The 21,647-nt window shown below is 36.2% G+C and overlaps 1 protein-coding gene across 6 annotated transcripts in view; it reads left to right on the forward strand.

Moving 5' to 3' along the window:
* Window positions 1–21,647, forward strand: part of CEP112 (centrosomal protein 112) — a 400,471-nt gene that overhangs the window by 60,567 nt on the left and 318,257 nt on the right. For all 6 annotated transcript variants that reach the window (XM_055323886.1, XM_055323903.1, XM_055323913.1 and 3 more), the window contains 3 exons: window positions 13,315–13,401; window positions 16,003–16,102; window positions 19,533–19,651. In XM_055323886.1, coding sequence (XP_055179861.1) covers window positions 13,315–13,401; window positions 16,003–16,102; window positions 19,533–19,651 — 306 coding nt within the window. The remainder of the gene's footprint in view (window positions 1–13,314; window positions 13,402–16,002; window positions 16,103–19,532; window positions 19,652–21,647) is intronic.

Raw genomic sequence — 21,647 nt, forward strand, 5'->3', positions numbered from 1 at the left:
TGTTTTTATTAGAAAAATACTGAAAATAGGATGAATATGTGTCAAAGGAAATGGTTGAACAAATTTTGTTTTCATTAAGGAATAGGTGGTAGCAATTTAAAGGAATGAATAAAAACTATAGCAGATATTTTAAGAGGGATTTCTATGAGATGTTCAGAGAGAAAAGCAAGATGAAGAAAATATATGTATGTAAAACATTCGTAATAAAAAAATCTATACTGTCGAAGGTATAGTGGCTTAAAGAAGGAAATTTGTTTTAGTTCAATGTGAACTAAAGGTCCAGGGTGTGTAAGGGAGTGCTCTGCTCTGTGACATCATCCAGGGCCCAGGCTCTTGGGGAAGCTCTCTCATCTTCAGAGTGTGATTTTAGTCTCCGGGTCTGAGGTGGCGGTTGCTCACCAGTACCTTATCTTTTATGTGTCATCCTTCAGAAAGAAAGAGGGCATGAAAAGAAAAATGCTTTATTTTCTAAAGATAGTCCAAGTTGCCTGCAGCATTTCTGTCCCAATACCCTCCTTGACCATACCTAGTCATCAGGTCACATGCAGCCTCCTGTGATACAGCCCAGCCCAAATTTGGTAGTGGTGGTGGGGCCCTGAAGGAAGAAAAGGAAGATAGATCTCTGAGGACACTGGCAGTCTGTGCTACAAAACTCCATACTGGTGAATGCATTTTAGCTTATGTGTGTTTGTATATGATTCTGTGAACGTGGCAGGAGATATGCAAATATACTGGGTTGTTAGTATGGAATACCTCATGCAGATATTAATGTAGAGGGAGGAGGGAGAGAGATTCAAATAAAAAAGGAAATGAATACCAAGGAGGGCAGAGAAGTTTAACAAAATAAACAAAACCTCAGTATAAAGTAGGATTATGATTATGTTTGTGTTTCATGTAAATTATGTTCGTATACGTTCTATAACAAAAATTAAAAATTTGAAAAAAAGTATTGGCATGCACTGTGTCTATTTAACTATCACGTTTTCCCTGAATGTAATGAGTTCTAAGGAGACTAGAAATTGCTGTTCAGGAGAATTCTATCTCTAAGCCCCATGGATAAGGTAACAAGAGAGATAGATGCATTGTTCTTTGTGCTGTGTTTATAAATAAGTAGGATGAGTAACAATTGGCATTATGAAATATCACCAATGAACATTTTGAGAATAGGATCACTGGAGATGTTAATCAGGGTGAATTTTAATTATCAACACACGATATCTTCTGACTAGCAACTAACAGAATTCTCTAAAAAAATGATTGTAACAATTAGGTATCCGAGTAAGTACAGTGCTGATTATTTTAGAAGTCATGTTTGCAATTTGCTGTGGTGATTGTTGAGATGCAGAAAGTGTGAGTAAACAAATATATCATGCAATCGTGGGCAGTACAGATGGTTGACCTCAGCAATGTTTTCAAGCTTTTATTCCTTACAAATTGAATTACTATGTAGGTACGGTAAATAAAGACAAATAATATTTCAGTAATATTACATTTTATACTTTTTTGAAAACTTGTAGTTTGTAGACTTATTCTCTATATCAGGATAAATTTTGCTTTTTTTGTATGTTTTATTCCTTTTGATATGATTAGTTGATCAACATTAAAGCTTTGGAATAACATTATAAGGAGTTCATTGCTATTTTTAAAATATGTAGATGATGCCTGTTTAAATAACTTTAATACATTTTCTTCTTACAATTCATTAATAGTTATTGTGCTGTTATTTTGGTATTGTACTGATTTCAGTATCAAATGTTAAACACCTTCGCACCTGCAAAACTGCTAGTAGTAAAAAGTACCATTCTAAGTAAGAAATTTGCCCTCTGTAGGAGTGAATGTTGAATACTGAGTGAATAGATTGGTAAGTAATTTTTTTTTAAACAGCCCTTAATTTAAAGTTTGTGTGTATTCAACTAAATAAAATGACCGTGGAAATTGTTCTAAAATTTAACTAGTTATACTGTAAAGGATATTTTTATACCTAAGGAAATACTCAAATCCTACGTGAGCACCTTTATCAGTTTTATTCACTTAGTAAGAATGTCCAACCTCAGAGCCATTCTTTGAAGCACATACTTCAGAGAAAATAAAGCCAAATGGCTTTCTAAATAAAATTTCTTAAGATCTAAGTCCAAATTTTAGAGATTCTCTTAGAAATAGCTCTGGGGCGTGCCTCCCTACAGTGGGAGGCTATCCTTTTTCAGTTCCTCTGTTTGGGCAGTGAGTTGTCCGTGGAATGGCTTGTCATACATGCCTTGTATTTCTGTGGAATCGTCTAAGTCTCTTGCTGGCTGTATGCTGCTTTTTCTAGAAGTGGGTGGTTTAGCCCTGAGGTGGTGGTTCAAGTAATTGAGTGGATCTTCTTGTTCTATTGCACAGGGACTTGGTCAGAGGAGGTAAAGCTCTCCTCTTTCCACTTACCTCAACTGATTCTTGCCATAAGATATTTTTAAGAGGGCAGATGGCATATGCAGGTATTTCAGTTCCAGTCCAAACCCTTTTTACATCAGAGGATTGATAGTTGAAAACATGTTGGACAATGGCTAATTTTAGAAATGGGGTAAAATCAGTGGCATTTCTTATGCATTGCTTTAGCAGAGTTTCTCTGCCCTCTCTCACTGGCTCCCTCTTCTTAGCCTGACCTCGAAAGTTCTATAATTTAGGCTAAGTTATTCATTTGTCTAAACTTTAAAACTTAATTTTGACATATACATACCTGTGTGCTTACATATATGTGTGTAAGTATAGTACAAAGAGAATATAAATGTGACTACAATGTTTAATTATTTTATTTGGCAAACATGATGAGAAAATCCTTTAAAACTTGTATTTCAGTTCCAGGAAAGAAGGAAAGAAAGTGAATTGCAAAGCAACTGCAGGGCAGTGTTGAATATAAATTATTACAGGGTATCCTAAGGAAGGAAAAATTGCTGTTTTCTGGGAACTTTGAGGATGGCTTCATGGAGGAAATGGTGTTTGAGCCATGAGATGTGAAGAGGCAGAGAAGAGAGACATGGAAGTAGAAACCAGGGTATGTGTTTAGCTGGAGCTCGTAGATGACTTGGCTGGTGGTACAGGGAAAAGAAAAGGAAGGGGGTGTTACCTCCCCTTTTCACAACTGTGCTTTAGGAAAATGAATGGGTATTGGTATCTCAGATGGACTAGTGGGGTGGGAGATGGGGATGACAAGTGTGGAGTGAAGAGGCTTTCTGACAATGGAGGGTTGGGTTCCTGAGGAACTCTGTAGGGTTGTAACAGGCTGAAACAAGGCACTGTGTGCTGGCCTAGAATGTGGTGACTCAGGGGATGTTTAGAGTCAGGGACAAGGAGGAGGCAAAGATAAGGGACTTATTTATACATAGTGACTCTTATTTTGTGTCGAGTGTTGAATTGTACTAGAGCAACGACCAACTGGAGCTGGCTTAGAGATGGTAGAAACTAGGAAAGACCTGAGTGCTGGAGATGGACAATGTGACTCACCTGCGTGGGAGACTGGGGTTAAATCAGGATAAAATCACCAAAGCAAGTGTTTACTGTAGTGAAGCCAGCAGGGCTGGCTGGAAGGTCGGAGTAATGTGGAGGAGACAAGAGAAACCCTCTCCAGAGCAAGAGGATAACCAGAACAGCAGAGTCACAGAAGCTGAGGGAAAAAAAAAGATGTTCCTTGTGCAATTCGCTGAAGACAAAAGGATGGAATTTGCCCTTAGATTTGGTGATTGAAGGGCTTTTGGAGGAAGAAGGACAGTTATGTCACATTGTGACCTTTGAAACTGCAGTTTTAATGAAGAGTGGAAGGCAAATTCTGAAAGGAAGGGGAGAAGTGGAAGTATAAAATGTGGAATATATGCACAATGAGAAGGTCATTAGTTAAATATAAGAAGGAGAAAAGAAAAATGATAATTTGTGGTGCAAGCTCAGATATTTAAATAGCAATTTCTGCTGGTATCCTTTAATTGGGATTTTAAAAAATTAAATATTAATTTAATTAATCTATTAAATATCATTGAGGAAAATGTATACAAAGTGTTAAATGATTTAAAAAGATAGGAGCTCTTAATTAATCTTAATAAATTACTAGAAGTCTTTAGGGAATAGAAGTTGAATCCTAGCATGTTTTAGTGTCAGTGACTTACAGGTTGTGTACCTGTCCCTAGTCTTTTCCCTAGTTGTGTCAGGTTTTCTGTCCCAGGCAAGCATTTCTCATTAAAACCATCAAACTATTTATTTAGAAAGCATCTTCTTTTCCTTGCTTGAGTTCTTTTTATAAAGAGTTAGATGCTTAACTGAGCCACCCAGGCACCCCTAACCCTCATGTTTTAAAAGCTACTCAGCTTTATTTAGCTTGTATTCACTAGCTGGACCCAGTCTCCTGAGTATGAATCCAGGCTTTATACCTCTGTGGCTCAGTGACCTTGAACAGATACCTCTTTGTGCTTTAGTTTCACTCTTTGTAAAAGGGAGAGTAAGAGTACCCCCTTACAAACATCATTGTGAGGATTACATGAAATAATGAAATAATGCATGTAAATTGTTAGGAACAGAGATTTGCAAGTTGTATGTAATCAGTCAAGTATTTATTGTTTTTCTGCTTCTGCAGTATTTTCTTTTCACTGCTTGCTGCTGCTGCTACTACTCAAATAGATGCTATAGATGGTACCCAATTTAGGATGATTTATGCATTTTTTGACTTTATGATGGTGCTAAAGCAAGACACATTCAGTAGAAACCATGCTTTAGGTTTTGAATTTCGTTCTCCTGGCCTAGCAGTATGTGGTGTGATGATGCTAAGCAGTAGTGTTCTATTGTATGACTATGCCATAATTTGTTTATCTGCTGATTAATCACTATTTGCTTTGTCCTCAGTTTTGGCTGTTATGAATAAGCTACCATGAAAATTAATGTACAAGTTTTTTGGTTAACTTATGTATTTAGTTCTCTTGGATAAAATTGCTAAACTGCTTTTCAGGTAGTTGTACAATTTTGTACTCCTATCAGCAATATATATGAGTTCAAATCCTCACTGACACTTGATATTGTCAGTTAAAAATTTCTTTTAATTTGAACAGATCTATAAACAGAAAAATTGAATCGGTAATAAAAAGTCTCCCAACAAACAAAAGTCCAGGGTCAGATGGCTTCCCAGGGGAATTCTACCTAATATTAAAAAAGAATTAATACCTATTGTTCTCAAACTATTAAAAAATAGGTATGAAAGGAAAACTTCTAAACGCATTCTACGAGGCCAGCATTACCCTGATTCCAAAACCAGATAAAGACCCCACTAAAAAGGAGAATGACAGGCCAATATCTCTGATGAACATGGATGTAAAAATTCTCGACAAGATACTAGCAAATTGTATCCAACAGTACATTAAAAGAATTATTCAACATGATCAAGTGGGATTTTTTTCCTGGATTCCAAGGATGGTTTAATATTTGCAAATCAATCAGTGTAATACACTACATTAATAAAAGAAAGGATAAAAACCATATGATCCTCTCAATAGGTGCAGAGAAAGCATCCATTCTTGATAAAAATCCTCAACAAGGTGGAGCTAAGGGGACCTACATCAACATCTTAAAGGCCATATACAAAAGACCCACAGCTAGTATCCTCAATGGGGAAAAACTGAGAGCTTTTCCTCTACGGTCAGGAATAAGACAGGGATGTCCACTCTCACCATTGTTATTTAACATGGTACTGGAAGTCCTTGCCTCAGCAGACAAAAAAGAAATAAAAATAATCCAGAACTGAAAATTCCACTATTTGCAGACCATATGATACCCTGTGTAGAAAACCCCTACCAAAAACTGGAAAGACTCCACCAAGAACTATACAGGAATACAACAAAGTTGCAGGATACAAAAATCAATGTACAGAAATCTGTTGCATTTCTTTTTTTTTTTTTAAAGATTTTATTTATTCATGAGAGACACACACAGAGAAAGAGAGAGAAAGAGAGAGAGAGAGAGAGAGAGGCAGAAACACAGGCAGAGGTTAGAAGCAGGCTTCCATGCAGGGAGCCCGACGTGGGACTCGATCCCTCGATCCCGGGTCTTCAGGATCACACCCTGGGCTGAAGGTGGCATTAAACCACTGAGCCACCCGGGCTGCCCAATCTGTTGCATTTCTATACACCAATAGTGAAGCAACAGAAGGAGAGATCAAGGAATTGATCCCATTTACAATTGCAGCAAAAACCAAAAGATACCTAGGAATAAACCTAACTGAAGAGGTAAAAGATCTGTACTCTGAAAACTAGAGAGCACTTATGAAAGACATTGAAGATGACACAAAGAAATGGAAAAACCTCCCATCCTCATGGATTAGAAGAAAACTATTGTGAAAATGTCTATACCTCTCAAAGCAATCTTCACATTTAATGCAATCTATATCAAAATACCACCAGCATTTTTCACAGAGCTAGAAGAAACAATTCTAAAATTTGTATGGATCCACAAAAGACCCTGAATAATCAAATCAATTTTGAAAAAGAAAAGCAAAACTAGAGACTTCACAGTTCCATATTTCAAGCTATATTACAAAGCTGTAGTCATCAAGACAATATGGTACTGTCACAAAAACAGACACATAGATCAATGGAACAGAATAGAAAACCCAGAAAAGGACCCACAACTATATAACCAACTAATCTTTGACAAAGCAGGAAAGAATATCAAATGGGAAAAAGGTAGTCTCTTTAATGAATGGTGTTGGGAAAACTGGACAGTAACATGCAGAAGAATGAAACTGGACTGCTTTCTTGTACTATACACACAAAGAAGAATTAAAAATGGATGAAAGACCTAAATGGGAGACAGGAAACCATCAAAATCCTAGAGGAGAACACAGGCATCAACTTTTTTTTTTTTTTAAGTAGGCTCTACACCCAGCCTGGAGCCCACCATGGGGGCTTGAACTTATAACCCTGAGGTCAAGGCCTGAGCTGAGATCAAGAGTTGGACATTTAACTGCCTGAGCCACCCAGGTTCCTCAAGCAGCAACCTCTTTGACCTTGGTTATAGCAACTTCTTCCTAGACATGTCTCTGAAGGTAAGGGGAACAAAAACAAAAATGAGCTATTGGGACTTCATCAAGATAAAAAGCTTCTGCACAGTGAAGGAAACAATCGAGAAAACTAAAAGGCAACCTATGGAATGGGAGAAGAGATTTGCAAATGACATATCTGATGAAGCGTTAGGGTCCAAAATGCAAGGAACTTATCAAACCTAACCCCCCTCCCCCCCCAAAAAAAACCCCAAAACAAAAACCAAAGACAGACAAAAAACAAATAATCCAGTTAAGAAATGGGCAGAAGATATGAATAGACATTTTTCCAAAGAAGACATACAGATGGCTAAAAGACATTTGAAACGATGCTCAACATCACTTGTCAGCAGGGGAATGCAAATCAAAACCATGATGAGATATCCCTGTCAAAGTCTACGTAGTGTCAATATTGAACCATTTCACACTGGTTCTCACTTTCTGCTTCCCACATTGCAAATCTAATAATTTAAAAGTAGTGTAATTCAGTTTAACTTTGCCCTGATTCTCTGCTGTTGACCTAGTTCTACATACATTAAGCCCCACCTTCCAGTGTTATTAATTTTGCTTTAAGTAGTTGTCTTTTGAGGAAATTAGGAGAAGAGAATGAAAGATACTCTTTTGTACTTATTTACCCTCTCATGTACTCTTCTTTTTTTCATACCTGAGTTTGTATCTGGTATAATTTCCTTTCATCCTCAGGAACATCATTTATTATTTCTTATTATGTACTACTGGTGACAACTTGTGTTAGCTTTTCTTTTATCTGAAATGGTTTTCCCCCCACCCCTTTTCAGCACTTCTGAGGTATTATTCTGTTGTCCTTTGACTTCTGTTGTTTCTTGTGAGGAGCAAGCAGTCATTTTTATTATTGTTCCCCTGTAGATAATGTCTCTTTTCTTCTGGCTGTTTTAAAAATTTTCTCTTTATCTTTGGTTTTCAGCAGTGTGACTGTAAGATGCCTAGATGTTGTTTTCTTTGTATTTATCCTGCTCAGAATTCACTGAGTATCTTGGATCTCTAAGTCAGTGTTTATTTTTTTCTCAAACTTGGGAAGTTCTTGGCCAATATTTCCTTAACTAGTTTCTCTCCCTTTCGCATTCCCTTCTTTAGGTATACTAGGCTCTTTGATTTTTGTCCGACAGCTTCCTAAAGTTTTGTTCATTTTTCATTGATTCTTTAATCTTTATTTCCCCTCAGGTCATTGAGCTACATCATTTCTATTGATGCATCATCAAATTTACAGACACTTTCTTCTGCCATCTCAAATGTGCAATTAAGCTTATCTAGAGATTTTTTTCCTTTCAGTTATTATAATCTTCTCTTCTGGAATATCTACTTGTTTCTTTTTATAATTCCATTTTGCTGCTGAGATTCCTTATCTTTTCTCTCATTAAAATACATTTTTAATTTTTTGAATATATTTTCATTTAGTTCTTTGCACTGTTTATATTAACTGCTTTAAAGTCTTGCGTGCCAAGTAGGTTCATCCTTTTCCTTATTTGTCTAGCTTATAGACAACATTTTTCTTTTCATGTTTGTTAATTTCTGTGTAAAGGACATTGTCACTATGGATGATACATTTTAGAGACCTCCAGATTCTGTGGTCTTCCTCCATAGAATAGTGATTTTTGTTGTTGTTCTTATGGGCTGTTCAGTTATTGGTTAATTACCTCTAACTTGTGTAAACTTGGCGTTACATTCCATTAAGGCAAATATGTGGAAAGTCAGAGATATTTCCCAATCTAATCTACAAGCTCTGTCTCTTCTGAGGATCTTATAAAAATTTGGTTTTAGACTTAATTGGGTAGGTTTAGGATAAGCCTAAAGTGTGGCCTTTGTGGTGTTTTGACTGAATGCCCAGGTATTCCCAAGTTGTTAGGAAGATGCCTCTAGTTTGTTTGGGCTGGGCCTTCAATATATCTCACAGCACTGTGTGATCTGTGGTATCTATTCTATTTTCTACCTTATATCAGCCATTGCCTTGTTATTTACCCAATGCATGCACCCCATGTGCCAAACGCACATACATCCCAGCCATGGTCAAGGACTGGCAGTGGTTCCTGGTGGCAGTTCTCATCTCCCCTAGTGCCCTATACTTAAGATTCCAGCTTCTTCAGTTGTCCTGAACTCTGATCTTTACCTTCCCAGTTCAGTAGAGTTTTGGGTCTCTGCTTGGACTGTGTTTGTGCCCAGGAATGATAGTGGAGCTCAACTTAGGAGGATGTCAGTATCACACTGCATATTTCCTAATACCTGGGAATGGTCACCTCCTACATTTCATACCATTTAGTGCTTGTTAACAGTGGGAGGTGAGAAGTAGCCTCATTATAGTCTGAAGTAGACCCCCATGGTTCTTCACTTTGAAATTGATAGTGTATATGCTAAGCCCAGTTAAAGAAAACTTTTTTTTTCACTTTTTATTTTTTTTATTATTTTTTTAAAATAAATTAATTTTTATTGGAGTTCAATTTACCAACATACAGAATAACACCCAGTGCTCATCCCGTCAAGTGTCCCCCTCCATGCCCGGCACCCATTCACCCCCACCCCCCGCCCTCCTCCCCTTCCACCACCCCTAGTTCATTTCCCAGAGTTAGGAGTCTTTATGTTCTGTCTCCCTTTCTGATATTTCCCACACATTTCTTCTCCCTTCCCTTATATTCCCTTTCACTATTATTCATATTCCCCAAATGAATGAGAACATACACTGTTTGTCCTTCTCCGATTGACTTCACTCAGCATAATACCCTCCAGTTCCATCCACGTTGAAGCAAATGGTGGGTATTTGTCGTTTCTAATGGCTGAATAATATTCCATTGTATACATAAACCACATCTTCTTTATCCATTCATCTTTCTATGGACACCGAGGCTCCTTCCACAGTTTGGCTATTGTGGACATGGCTGCTAGAAACATCGGGGTGCAGGTGTCCTGGCGTTTCATTGCATCTGAATCTTTGGGGTAAATCCCCAACAGTGCAATTGCTGGGTCGTAGGGCAGGTCTATTTTTAACTCTTTGAGGAACCTCCACAGTTTTCCAGAGTGGCTGCACCAGTTCACATTCCCACCAACAGTGTAAGAGTGTTCCAGTTAAAGAAAACTTAAATGTTGTTTGGAATCAGATTTACTGGCGGGGGGGTGGGGGGGGTAGGGTGGGGAGTGGGGAATGCGGGGTGGGGTGGGGGGTGTCAAACAAATTAGAAGTGCTATATTCAGTCTTTGAATTAAAGTCTTTGTGTTAAATTAAGCAAGGATGTTTACTATCTTAACATATGCATATAGTATGTGTATATAAATGCACAAAGATGTATGCATATCTGTATATCTATATCGTGTCCTGTAATGTCTTTATATACTATACTATACTAGTAAGATCATTTCTATATTCTAATCCTGATAATTAATTTATCATGAATCATGCCCCAGAGCACAGGGAGAAATATAGAGCTATTCTGTGGTGTCAAGGTAAGAGTTTCCAGAAAAGAGATACTCCTTTATTATTATTATTTTAGGATGACAATAGAGAAACTTTCTTTTTAGTACTACCCTTATAATAACTTGGTGTTCTCTCTTTTAACCAAGTTACCAAATGTTACATTGGCAATATTGGGACAAACCAACCTCCTCCTAATAAGATGGAATGAAAAAGGACACAATGTCATGTTAGCGTTAATCTTGCCAAAATGTAGTAAGTCTAGTCATTAGGAAACATCAGACAAATCCAAATTGGGAGACATTTAATGATTGGCTGTGCTCTTCAAAAATGTCGAGATCAAGAAACACAAAGGCTGTTCTAGATTAAAGGAGATACAGTTGATATGATATCTACAGGCAGTTCGTGAATTGGATCTTGAATTGGGAAAAAATAGAAATAAATGTCATTATTGTGAAAATTGATAAAGCTTGACTGTAGATTGTGCATTAAGTAATGTTATTGTGTTCTATTACATTGCCTGGTTTTGATAATGACTGTGGTTGTGGAGGATAGCATCTTTGTTTTAAGGAAATATACAGTGAAGCTTTTAGGACAAAGAAGCATGATGTCTCTAGCTTTCTCACAAATGGCTTAGAAAATAGTTTTATGTACAAGTAGATATAGATATAAGAAATGATAAAGCACATCAGGCAAAATATAAACAGTTTGTGAATCTGGATGGAGGCATATGGGTATGCCTTCTAATATTATTGCAACTTTTCTTTAAATTTAATATTATACTAAAGCAAAAATTATAGCAGAAAAATCAAATTTAGACATATCTCTATGGTTGCAAGAACAGAGATCCATCAAGCTTCCCTGAAATAAAAAGGAATACAAAAAACCTTCAAATTCAAATATGCCTAGTGTCATGGAGACTATTAGGGCCTGAGTTTGCTTAGTGAATATTTCAGATGCTGTGTGGCTTCTAGTCTTTGCAGTGTTGGTTATGTGCTTTGCTGTGTTCTGTATAATGGATTCATCTGCTTTCTCTTGGTTGCTGCCCCTCTAGAACTTATTTGTTCCTCAAAGTTGCTAACTTGCTATCCTAGTTTCAGATTCTTAAGAGAGAGCATTAGAACGATTATTCTCCAACTAATGGATTGGTTAAGCATATGTCAGGTGTTTATTCCTAATCTGGTCAACCAGGATTGAAAAGTGGGACAGATGGGGAGGAGGTGGATTGGGTTATGGCAACATAGTTCCATGGCATTTAAGGCTGATCCTCAGAAGCCAAGGGTATGACAAATTCTCTTGAAGGTGTTGTGGAAAGATATGGCAGTGAATTCTGTCTCCTGTATCTGCCCAGCATGCTTATATTGCTTTTTGAGTTTATTTTTCAATAGAGTTCTAAAATGCTTCTGTTTAGGATCTTCATGTAGACTTAGATCACCCAGTCCCCTTTCTGCTAGAATGAGGAAGAAGTGACAAAGGGAGTTAGAGGCAAAAGAATGGAATCACTAAGTATTTCTTCCTTTTGTGTAGTAAATGGATGACTGCTTTCCTCTCCACCGCTCAGTGTTTAAAAAATCATGAGACTGTGTTAACTTTGTAAAGGTTTTAAATTTCATTTTACTATGTTGATTTGATCATGCATGTTTATCTTAAGTTCAGATTCATTACTTTTTTGAAATAGCAATTGAAAAATATAAAGTGTTTCAAAAATTTTCAAGAGAGTATTTTGACAGTACATTTGTATTATTTTAAAAGAAAATTTTCCTGAAGGTTGTAGGCTAATTTTTTTGAGTACCTACTTTGTGCCAAGTAGTGTTCTAAATGTAGCTACTTAAATGATACTATTAAAATAAGCTTCACTGCTCATTGAGGTAAGGATAATTAATCTTAACTAGCAGGAGAGGAAATAGAGTCTCGAAATGGTGACTTGCCCAAAGTCACAATAGTTACTGTAGTGGGAGGAGAATTCACAATAGAATTGAAGTCTGTCAGACTGTAGTGTATATATTCTTTCAAAGGGTAAGGGCAAAAAAACCAAACAAACAAACAAACAAACAAACAAAAAAAAAAAACAAAGGGTAAGGGCATCAGATGGTCCCAAACTTTTACATTTGAGATAATCAATTTCACATTATTCATCTTAAAACCTGCCACTATTGTTCTAATTCTGAGTTGTGCCGGTTATTATCTACAAGGATTGGTTACATTTTTGACTGGCTTTGCTTAGAACACTGGTACAGTAGATATTGGTTTGATAAGGATAGGGGTTGTTAATGAATGCTCAAAAGGAGATCAAGTTACCTCCTTGAAGTAGTTGGGATCTACAATTCCAGGAGATAGAACTGGAAGATCTATTAAGAGAAATGTGCAGTTATCAGTAATATGCCATAATTGTGGGCATCCACTCTCAACTTGTCATAATCAAGTATGTAGGTAAATAAGAGTAGTTTTAATGAGCATGTAGATATGAGAATAAAACAGTAAAAAAGGTTAAATAGAGACTCAAATTAAAAATAGTAAACAAAGGCTGAACTACTTTGGGATTTAGCAAAAATAACTTCTTTTGAGGAGTGGCAGGAGGGGGGATGACTGCTGAATCTGTATTTAGTAGTCTCAGTTTTGCCTTTCCAGTGAAATGTATTTGAAAATTAGCCTGGAAGTAAGCAAAGAATGTAATGAATGTGTTGGTAAAATGATGTGATCGCTAGACCAGTGACTATAAGAAAAAAGTGGAAAGTGATACTCTCACATCGGGAATTATTTTAGTTTAATTGTGTGCTTTTGCCAAAGGGAAAAGTATGTTAATAACACCTTTAAAATGTTTTTCTTGAAGTTGGACATAAAAACAAAAATGTTGGAAGCTAAATGTCATGAGGAGAAGCTTAAACTGCAGCAGAAACATGATGCCGATGTTCAGAAGGTAGGGTATCTCCTGGAATATTCTTTTATTAATATTGAATACTCAGAATAGTCTACCTCTTGTGACCATCATCCCACCATCCATTTATTTATGTACTTATAACAGTGTGCTGTAAATGGAATTGGTTGAATTAATAATTTGGCAAAGCTGATCTGTAAACTTCATTTTCTAAACAAATGTATTTAAGTAAATATCCTTATAGCTTGCATTGTTTGTTAGTTCTTCCTCTGTTGTTTGAAGGCTGGACTTACAGTCCGTAATTATTACTTTTTGTAAAAGCTGAAGTAAGACATCAGCTGTAAACACCAGTGTTTGTTTGAGTCTGATACTCTTTTGGGTTTCTGGAAATTAACATTTTCTTTTTAATTAGAAAAGGAACTTTTGTACCTAGTTCTGTTTGGTGTAGACTGCATGTATCATGATGGTAGCACTGAATGTAGGCTTCTTTTTTCAGTAGTTCATTGGGATTTATGCCTTTTAATGTTTCAATTTGTTTTTTTTAAAGAAAACTTATTTTTCTTAATGGGCACAGCACCAATAAGCAATTTATAGTTATCCTACATGGAATTTGAATGAATGTTAGTATATTTTAGTATTGATTTAAAAAGTTGGGTGGTGTTTTTACATATTTTAATACATGAAGGTCAATCCAAATAGAAACTTGGCATTTACTGTTTCACAATGAAGCCTGATCCTGCCTCACAAAACTGAGTGACAGAGATGGTGGCAGAGACTTGAGGGCACACATCACATATCCACACTTTCTCAAAAGCTGAAAATATATTAATATTTAGTCAGGTGCCTATTTGGCTTTTTTCTTTCAAAGCAACAAGAGGGAAACCACGGATTGAAAATTAGAGAAAAATATTGAATCCTTTTCCTTCTTCTTTCTTTCCCATTCACATCTTAAAGGCCAGTATTACTTTCTGCTCTTACTAGAATTTTACCTTAGCTTAAATTGGTTAGATAAAAACAGCTCTCTGTCACAAATATGTTAGAGATTTAGTAATGTAATTTTAATATAACATAATGTATATCCAAATGAAATAGAATCTAGTGATGTATAAGATAAACAAGTATAAAAATAAACTTGGAAAAATCATAGTAATAGAGTTTGAAATAGGCTCCTTGGTATGTCCGTTACAAAAATCTATTCTAAGAAAAACATTTAATAATAAAATTCTTTCCAGGAATTCCTCTTTTAAAATAAATTCTGCGTGAAAAAAGAAAGCAATGCAGCTAGTTTGAAACGCCAGGTAAAATATAAATAAAATCCTTGACCTTATGCCAGATTTGGAAAGTATATTCATCGGTTTGTTGCTTGGATGGCATTTTCTAAGTGTCAGAAATTGGGGAGGAACAAAATTAGAGTGTTTTATCTTTTTGTGGACATTTTTTCCTTTTATGCTTGTTTATGAACATTAGGATCAAACTAGCTCCTTTTCTTATTTACCAATCATTCTTAGAGTTTGAACTAAAACTTTTACTGATAGTAAAAGCACTAAGAAAAAGTTAGATGTTTGTGAATAATGCCTCCTGCCATTTTTTAAAAAATTTTTAATTAATTTATATTTTTCTGCCATTTTTTTTAAAGCTGAATTTGGGTGTATAGGAAATATACTCTAACCATAAGAAAAATGGATATTCATACCCCTGCCTCAATTTGGTTTTCTTTTTTCCCCTTTGTTAGCACATTTTTTGTCCTACTTGCTGGCTACTATGTTTTGGTTATTTCTCTATTTTTTTTTTGGGGGGGGGGGATATGTGTGTGTAGATATATTTAGAAGTATAAAATCATGATTCAATCTTATAAAATGATTCATTTAAAACTTCTGACATAGGGGATCCCTGGGTGGCGCAGCGGTTTGGCGCCTGCCTTTGGCCCAGGGTGTGATCCTGGAGACCCGGGATCGAATCCCACGTCGGGCTCCCGGTGCATGGAGCCTGCTTCTCCCTCTGCCTGTGTCTCTGCCTCTCTCTCTCTCTCTCACTGTGTGCCTATCATAAATAAATAAAAAAAAAAATCCAAAACTTCTGACATAGTACAATTAATGATGTAAAAAATTCACGCAATTTTTGGCTTGTTTTGAACTTATTTTTTGATTCATAATAGCAGAGCTAGATATAAAAGAAGCCTATTATAGCACATCTTCCCATATCTTGGGTTCTTGTTATTATGCGTGAAAAAGAAAGGACACCAGAGGGAGGATCCAGGGACCACTCATCTGAAGATGTTCTGTCCCAGTGCAGTGGGGAGGGGATTTTGCTGAGCCAACATGCCAATTTTCTGATGGTTTCTCTTTGCTACTTTATGACACTTTAATCTCGGAATTATATCTTAGAGACTCACCTAATTTATTATTTAGATTCTCAAGAATTGATACATTAGAATTGGAAGCTGATAACATTTCTTTCAGTAATCAGTTATTATATTTGATATTTCCTCAATGCATTAAACTATAATTTTTACATCTTTTTTTTGGAAACCATTAATGGGATTAGCTGAGATAGACTTGCAAAAAAATATTGTGCTTGTTTTAAAAAGTTATGTGTCCTATGTATAAAAAATAGTTTACTAAAGCATTTTAAATTCATTTGCAGATTTTAGAAAGAAAGAATAATGAAATAGAAGAATTGAAAACTTTATACAAAAAGAAGCAATATGAAATGGAGGAGACTATTAGAAAACTTGAAATGAAAGGTGATGTTTTATTACATTAGTTTTTAAAAAGCATTCGCATTTTACTTTATTGGCTATATAAAGTAAAACTTTATTTCTGACATGGGGATATTTCTGTGGATTTTCATATGTATGAGGAAAAACTGTGGGTGTGTATGAAGGCATGCGGTGTGATATGTGTGTGTGATGTGTATGTGCAGGTGGTATGTGTATATGTGCGTATATGTATGGGGTGTGGGATATGTGTATATATGGATGTGTATGTGTGTGTATAGGGTACATGGGGTAGGTGTGTGTGGGTGTGTTTATGTGGTATGTGGTGTATATGATAATGTGGTGTGTGTATATATGTATGTGGGATATGGAGTATGTGATTTGTGTATGTATATGGGTGTGTGTGTGCATATGGGGTACATGGGGTATGTGGGATATGGAGAATTTCGTGTGTATGGTATGTGTGTATGTGAATGTGTGGGTATGTGGGATATGGAGTATATAGTGTGTGTATATGTGCATATGTTGTGTGTGTGTGTATGTATGCACATGGGGTGTGGTGTGTGTGTGTGTGTGTGTGTGTGGTGGTGGTAGTGGTAGTTGGTTTGGTTAAGGAGTTGGATGAGTATGTCACTCTTCCTCCCTCTTCTTAACGCTCTCTTTCCTTACTGGACTGGAACTGCCCTGGGTGGGTTATAGATTAGAGCTTACTGGCTTTCACAGGGAAGTCTAGGGAAATTACTCCTGTTGGTCTAATAAAATTCAATGCATTAATTATCTACTTTAAGCTTTGTGGTATATGCTGGCATTGTGATTGACAGAACAAACATTTAAAAAGTATTCCCCCTTTATACTTTCATTATGAAGGAAGAGAAAGCATGTAATCAAGTGTAAAATCGACTATGACTGTAGGTTACAACATTGAAATGCAACAGTGGTCAGAGAGAGTGAATGTTGAAAATATGTTTTGGAGAAAGGAACTTTAAAAGTTTTGTAAGATTTGTTTAGTTTGAAGAGTTCCGAGTACAGGGATAGGTATATGCTGTGTTGTCAGGTATGGGAAGGATGCTGCTGAACGCCTGGGCTCGAGTGGATATCCTATACCATTAGGAGGATTGAAAAGGACTAGACATGGGACATGGCCTGACTTAAGCATGACCTTGAATTTCAGACTTTGAAGTTTCAAGTTTACCTGTAGATGTTGGGAAGTCAGAGAAGATTTTTGAGAGGTGAGCTTTAGGACCTCATGTTTTAGGAAAGTAGCCTTTTAACGGTGGGTGTGCCAACAAGGTGAGGCTTGTTTCTAGTTTGCTATAATAAAAGCAACATGGAGGTGGGGTAGAGAGAGAAAGAAAGAAAGAGAGAATGCATTCTACTTATTAGAAACATGGGCTCTAATCCCAGTTCTGCTGTTTCAGTGTTTGCTATATGACATCAGGAAATTTCTGGGCCATGGCTTACTCATTATAAAATGGTGAGGTATAAAATCCCTTCCAACTCAAGGATGTTCTGCTTCCATGTTTCTGTGACTTTGCAAGTGAGGTGATAAGGACCTAGAATGCTTAAATGATGGTGAGGATGAGGAGGGTAGTGAGAGTGGAAGTGAAGAAGATATTTTGGAGGATTTGGTGAAGGTAAGGTATAGGCAATGGGAGAGGTTTCTGTTTAGGGTTTCCATATGGAACTTACTGGCTCTCTCCCAAACCACCAAGCCTGAATGTATCTGAGAGGATGGTAATGCCCTTGAAATATAGGGTGGCAATTACATATACAAGTTAATAAAATATATATTTTTAGGTTTATTTCTAGCCTTAAACGTTGGTGAGAGTAATTAGAAATTTGTTCAGGTTCTTTCGCCAAATATCAGTGGCTACAAAAATATTTAAAATTTTTTTCTAAGTTTTCGTTTCTTACTCTGATTCAAACCAGGCAATTTAAACATGCCTAAGGTTTAAAAATAATATTTCCAAAGACTTTTTGAATTGCAAACAGATCTTAGTTTTAATTTTGGAATTGTGAAGTAAAATGTTGTAGGTGCTAAAGACTATATGGTTAGCTTGGATCATTTGCCTGTTTCCCTCCTGTGTTACATAGTTGAGATACATGAGTGAAAGAAGTTTCTATGTAAATGTTTATGAAAATTTTGCAATCTTATAGTAAGTGAGGAACATGTTCCGTAAGCTAGGAAAATAGTACATTCAAGCAAACATACAACTGAATTTACTTTACCCTCCAGAATTTATTTTACATGAATATATTAAACAAATTTTCACTTAAATCAGCAGTAATTTAAATCATTTTTAAAAAAGAAGATAGAAATCTAGATGATTTATAAGGAAAATGTTTGGGATCCCTGGGTGGCGCAGCGGTTTGGCGCCTGCCTTTGGCCCAGGGCGCGATCCTGGAGACCCGGGATCGAATCCCATGTCGGGCTCCCGGTGCATGGAGCCTGCTTCTCCCTCTGCCTGTGTCTCTGCCTCTCTCTCTCTCTCTGTGTGTGACTATCATAAATAAATAAATTAAAAAAAAATAAGGAAAATGTTTTATACAATTTAAAGCCTATTTTGTTTCAGTAACATAAACCTTGGCAATGATTTTAATGTATCTAGGAGTGATGATATATTGAAATGATGGGTTCCTTCATCTGTATTCAGGATATATCTTTTTGAGTACTTGCCTGTATGGTAGTGTTTGTTATGCCTTGCAGATAAAAAGTTGAGATATCTTTCTGCTTGGGAGTTAGGCAAGTAAACCATTGTAACATATTAAAAGTGATAAGTGATTTATTGGAGAAATAGATGAGGTTCCCTGGGGATAAAGAGGAGTTTCTTCCTGTCTCTGCAAGGGAGAAATCTGGTTGGTGAATAGTTCATAAAGAAGATGATCCTTGAGTTGCAACTGAGGATAGGTAGGGGTTTCTTAACAAGGGAGGGATGGGCATTCCACATTATAAATGATCACAGTTAGGCAGTGAAAGAATGTGGCCTCAGGAAGCTGTAGATAGGTTGGTGTGTTTACAATACAAGGTTAAAAATACGGAGGTGGTGAGAGATATAGCCAGGAAGTAGTCCCATCATGTAGAATTGTTTTCCATATTAGAGATTTTTGGCTTTTACCTTTTAGGTGAGGGAAGCTGTAGAAGATTTCAGGTTTAGGAGTAACGGTGCTGGGGTTGTGCTATAGAAGGTCCTCTTCAGAGCAATGGAGGACCCACTGGGAGAGAATGATGTGGAGACCAGAACACTGTTAAAATCGTCTACAGAGTGATAAATAATGGATTCAACCAAGGCTTTGGTAGTAGGAATGGTGGAAGGAAGGACTAAGAGATACTTTAGACAATTGAGAAGACTGGCAGAAAATGAAAATATCTGTTAACTGTTAAACCATATTTTTTTGTCATCAGACTCTTATGAGGTAGCTAGAATTGGCTTAACTATGTTTCCATCATTTTTGACAGTTCAGACCCTTATACGTGACTGTCAAGTTATCAGAGAAACCAAAGAAAACCAGATTACGGAGCTAAAAAAGATGTGTGAACAGAGTACAGAATCTCTGAATAATGATTGGGAAAAAAAGGTAAGCGTCATAAAATAAAATAATGATGGAAAATACAAAGGTTTATGCCTCAAAGTAATATATTTAATTATAAAAATAATGAATGTTTACAGAACATACAGAAAAGCATGAAAAAAGAAAATTAAAATAACTTAAAATTCAAGACCAACTGTCTAGAAATAGCTGCTGCTCATGTTTTGGTATATTTTCTCTAGTCTAATGGCTTATAAAGTAGTTTTCACTTAGAAAATTTACTTTTGATTTTATTTCTTTAATTTTATTTTCTGAATTTTTTGTTATAGCATATGGATTTTAAGAAAAATTAGGGAAAAAGCAGTAAGATAATTTTTGGAAATTTTAACTTTTTAATTTTGGACTTAGGCCACTGGATCATTTCTTTTCTGAAATTTCAGGTAACACAATATTTATAGTATAAACTTATTTTCGATGTAAACAAAATCAGTAGTGGATGGGTTATTCTTGGAGAAGCATTTAACTTAATTAAGAAAAATATTTTCATATAATTTAGTAGTGCCAAGAGAAATGTAATAAAAATACTTCTTATGAACGAATCTCACATAGTCATATAGTACTTTCTCTTAGGAGCCCTTAGCCATTAGTTCAAATTACAATATGTGTTTAAAATAAATTAGGTATGTCACTTCTTTTGAGGTATTCTATCATAAAGATAACTCATATTGTTAACTCATATTTCTCTTAATTATGGTCTGAATTCAAAATATTTTACTGACAGTTACAAGTGCCTTTCCAAGCAGATACTGTTGGTCTGAAATATGTCCTGGTGATGGCAGCTTTAGGATGAGTCTGGGAAGTACACTGCAGATATATTAGGATGCATAGAGTTCTCTCTTTTCTGATTTTATTTTGTCAATATCTGTGTTTTTTCCTCTTTCTCTTTTTTCGGTTTTATGTATTCTATAAATTTGGCATATTTTTGTGCTTGTTGCAGGTGCATTGTGTATATAGCAGGACCCCTTCCTTCTTTTGCCTGAATTCCCTAGTTCAGTTTAAATTGCCAAGTATTGGAAAAGTCTGCTATGTTCAAGGATACATTTTATTTCTTCCATCGGATTAACAAGTCTCTCTTACAGCTGCCTAATAATTAGTGGATATGAATGTTCTGCAAACGTGATTGAAAGTCTTTTTTATGAAGTACAATTGCATGTAAATATGAGAGAAAATGTGGTGCAAGATAGGTACCAAAAATTAATAAGCAGATGATAGATGTGCTTTGTGATTTATGTAGTTATTTGTTAAAAAATTATTAAGCATCTACATGGACAGGTGGTATGAGTGTGCATACATGTGCATGTATATTTATACACATGGGTGTATGGTGTGTGTGTGTGTGTGTGTGTGTGTGCATGTGTGTATGCTTGTGCCCGTGTGTGCATGTACTCCATAATGTCCCTAATAGAAATCTCCATCCCACCTTTTTTATTCCAAGTCCATTATACAACTACCTAGTTAAGATCTCTCCTTGACCTGAATCTCATTCTCTCCAAACCTCATTTTCTTCCTTTGTTGCTAAAATGATCTCCTCCTAGGGCTTTTCCCTGATTTCCTCTTCCCTGTGGCAATGCTATCTGCCCAGCTGCTTAGACTCTTCTTTTTGCCTTACCTATTACATCCAGTGACTTGCTAAATTCTACTTGTTTTGTTCACTCTACTTGTTTTGTTTTTCACCACTGTTTCCTCTCTAGTTCCAGAGACGATCACCCCTTCCTATATTTGCTCTAACTGGACTCTGCACCTCTTTAGGCCATGCCCCATAATAATACACCACACTGATGGTCTTTCTAACGCATATCTGGTTTCCCTCACCACCATGTTTAAATCACTCCAGTGGTTTTCCTAGTAGGAAATTTATGTGGCTCTTCATAACTGAGACTGTCTCTTTCAAGCCTCACCTTCTGTCACTACACTTGTACTTTTGTACTAGTTTCATGGAACTTTCCCAGTTATCTGACTATCACGTTCTTTCTAATGTGTGGAC

This window comes from Nyctereutes procyonoides, unplaced genomic scaffold, assembly GCF_905146905.1.
Source record: "Nyctereutes procyonoides isolate TBG_1078 unplaced genomic scaffold, NYPRO_anot_genome, whole genome shotgun sequence".
Classification (NCBI taxonomy): Eukaryota; Metazoa; Chordata; class Mammalia; order Carnivora; family Canidae; genus Nyctereutes; species Nyctereutes procyonoides.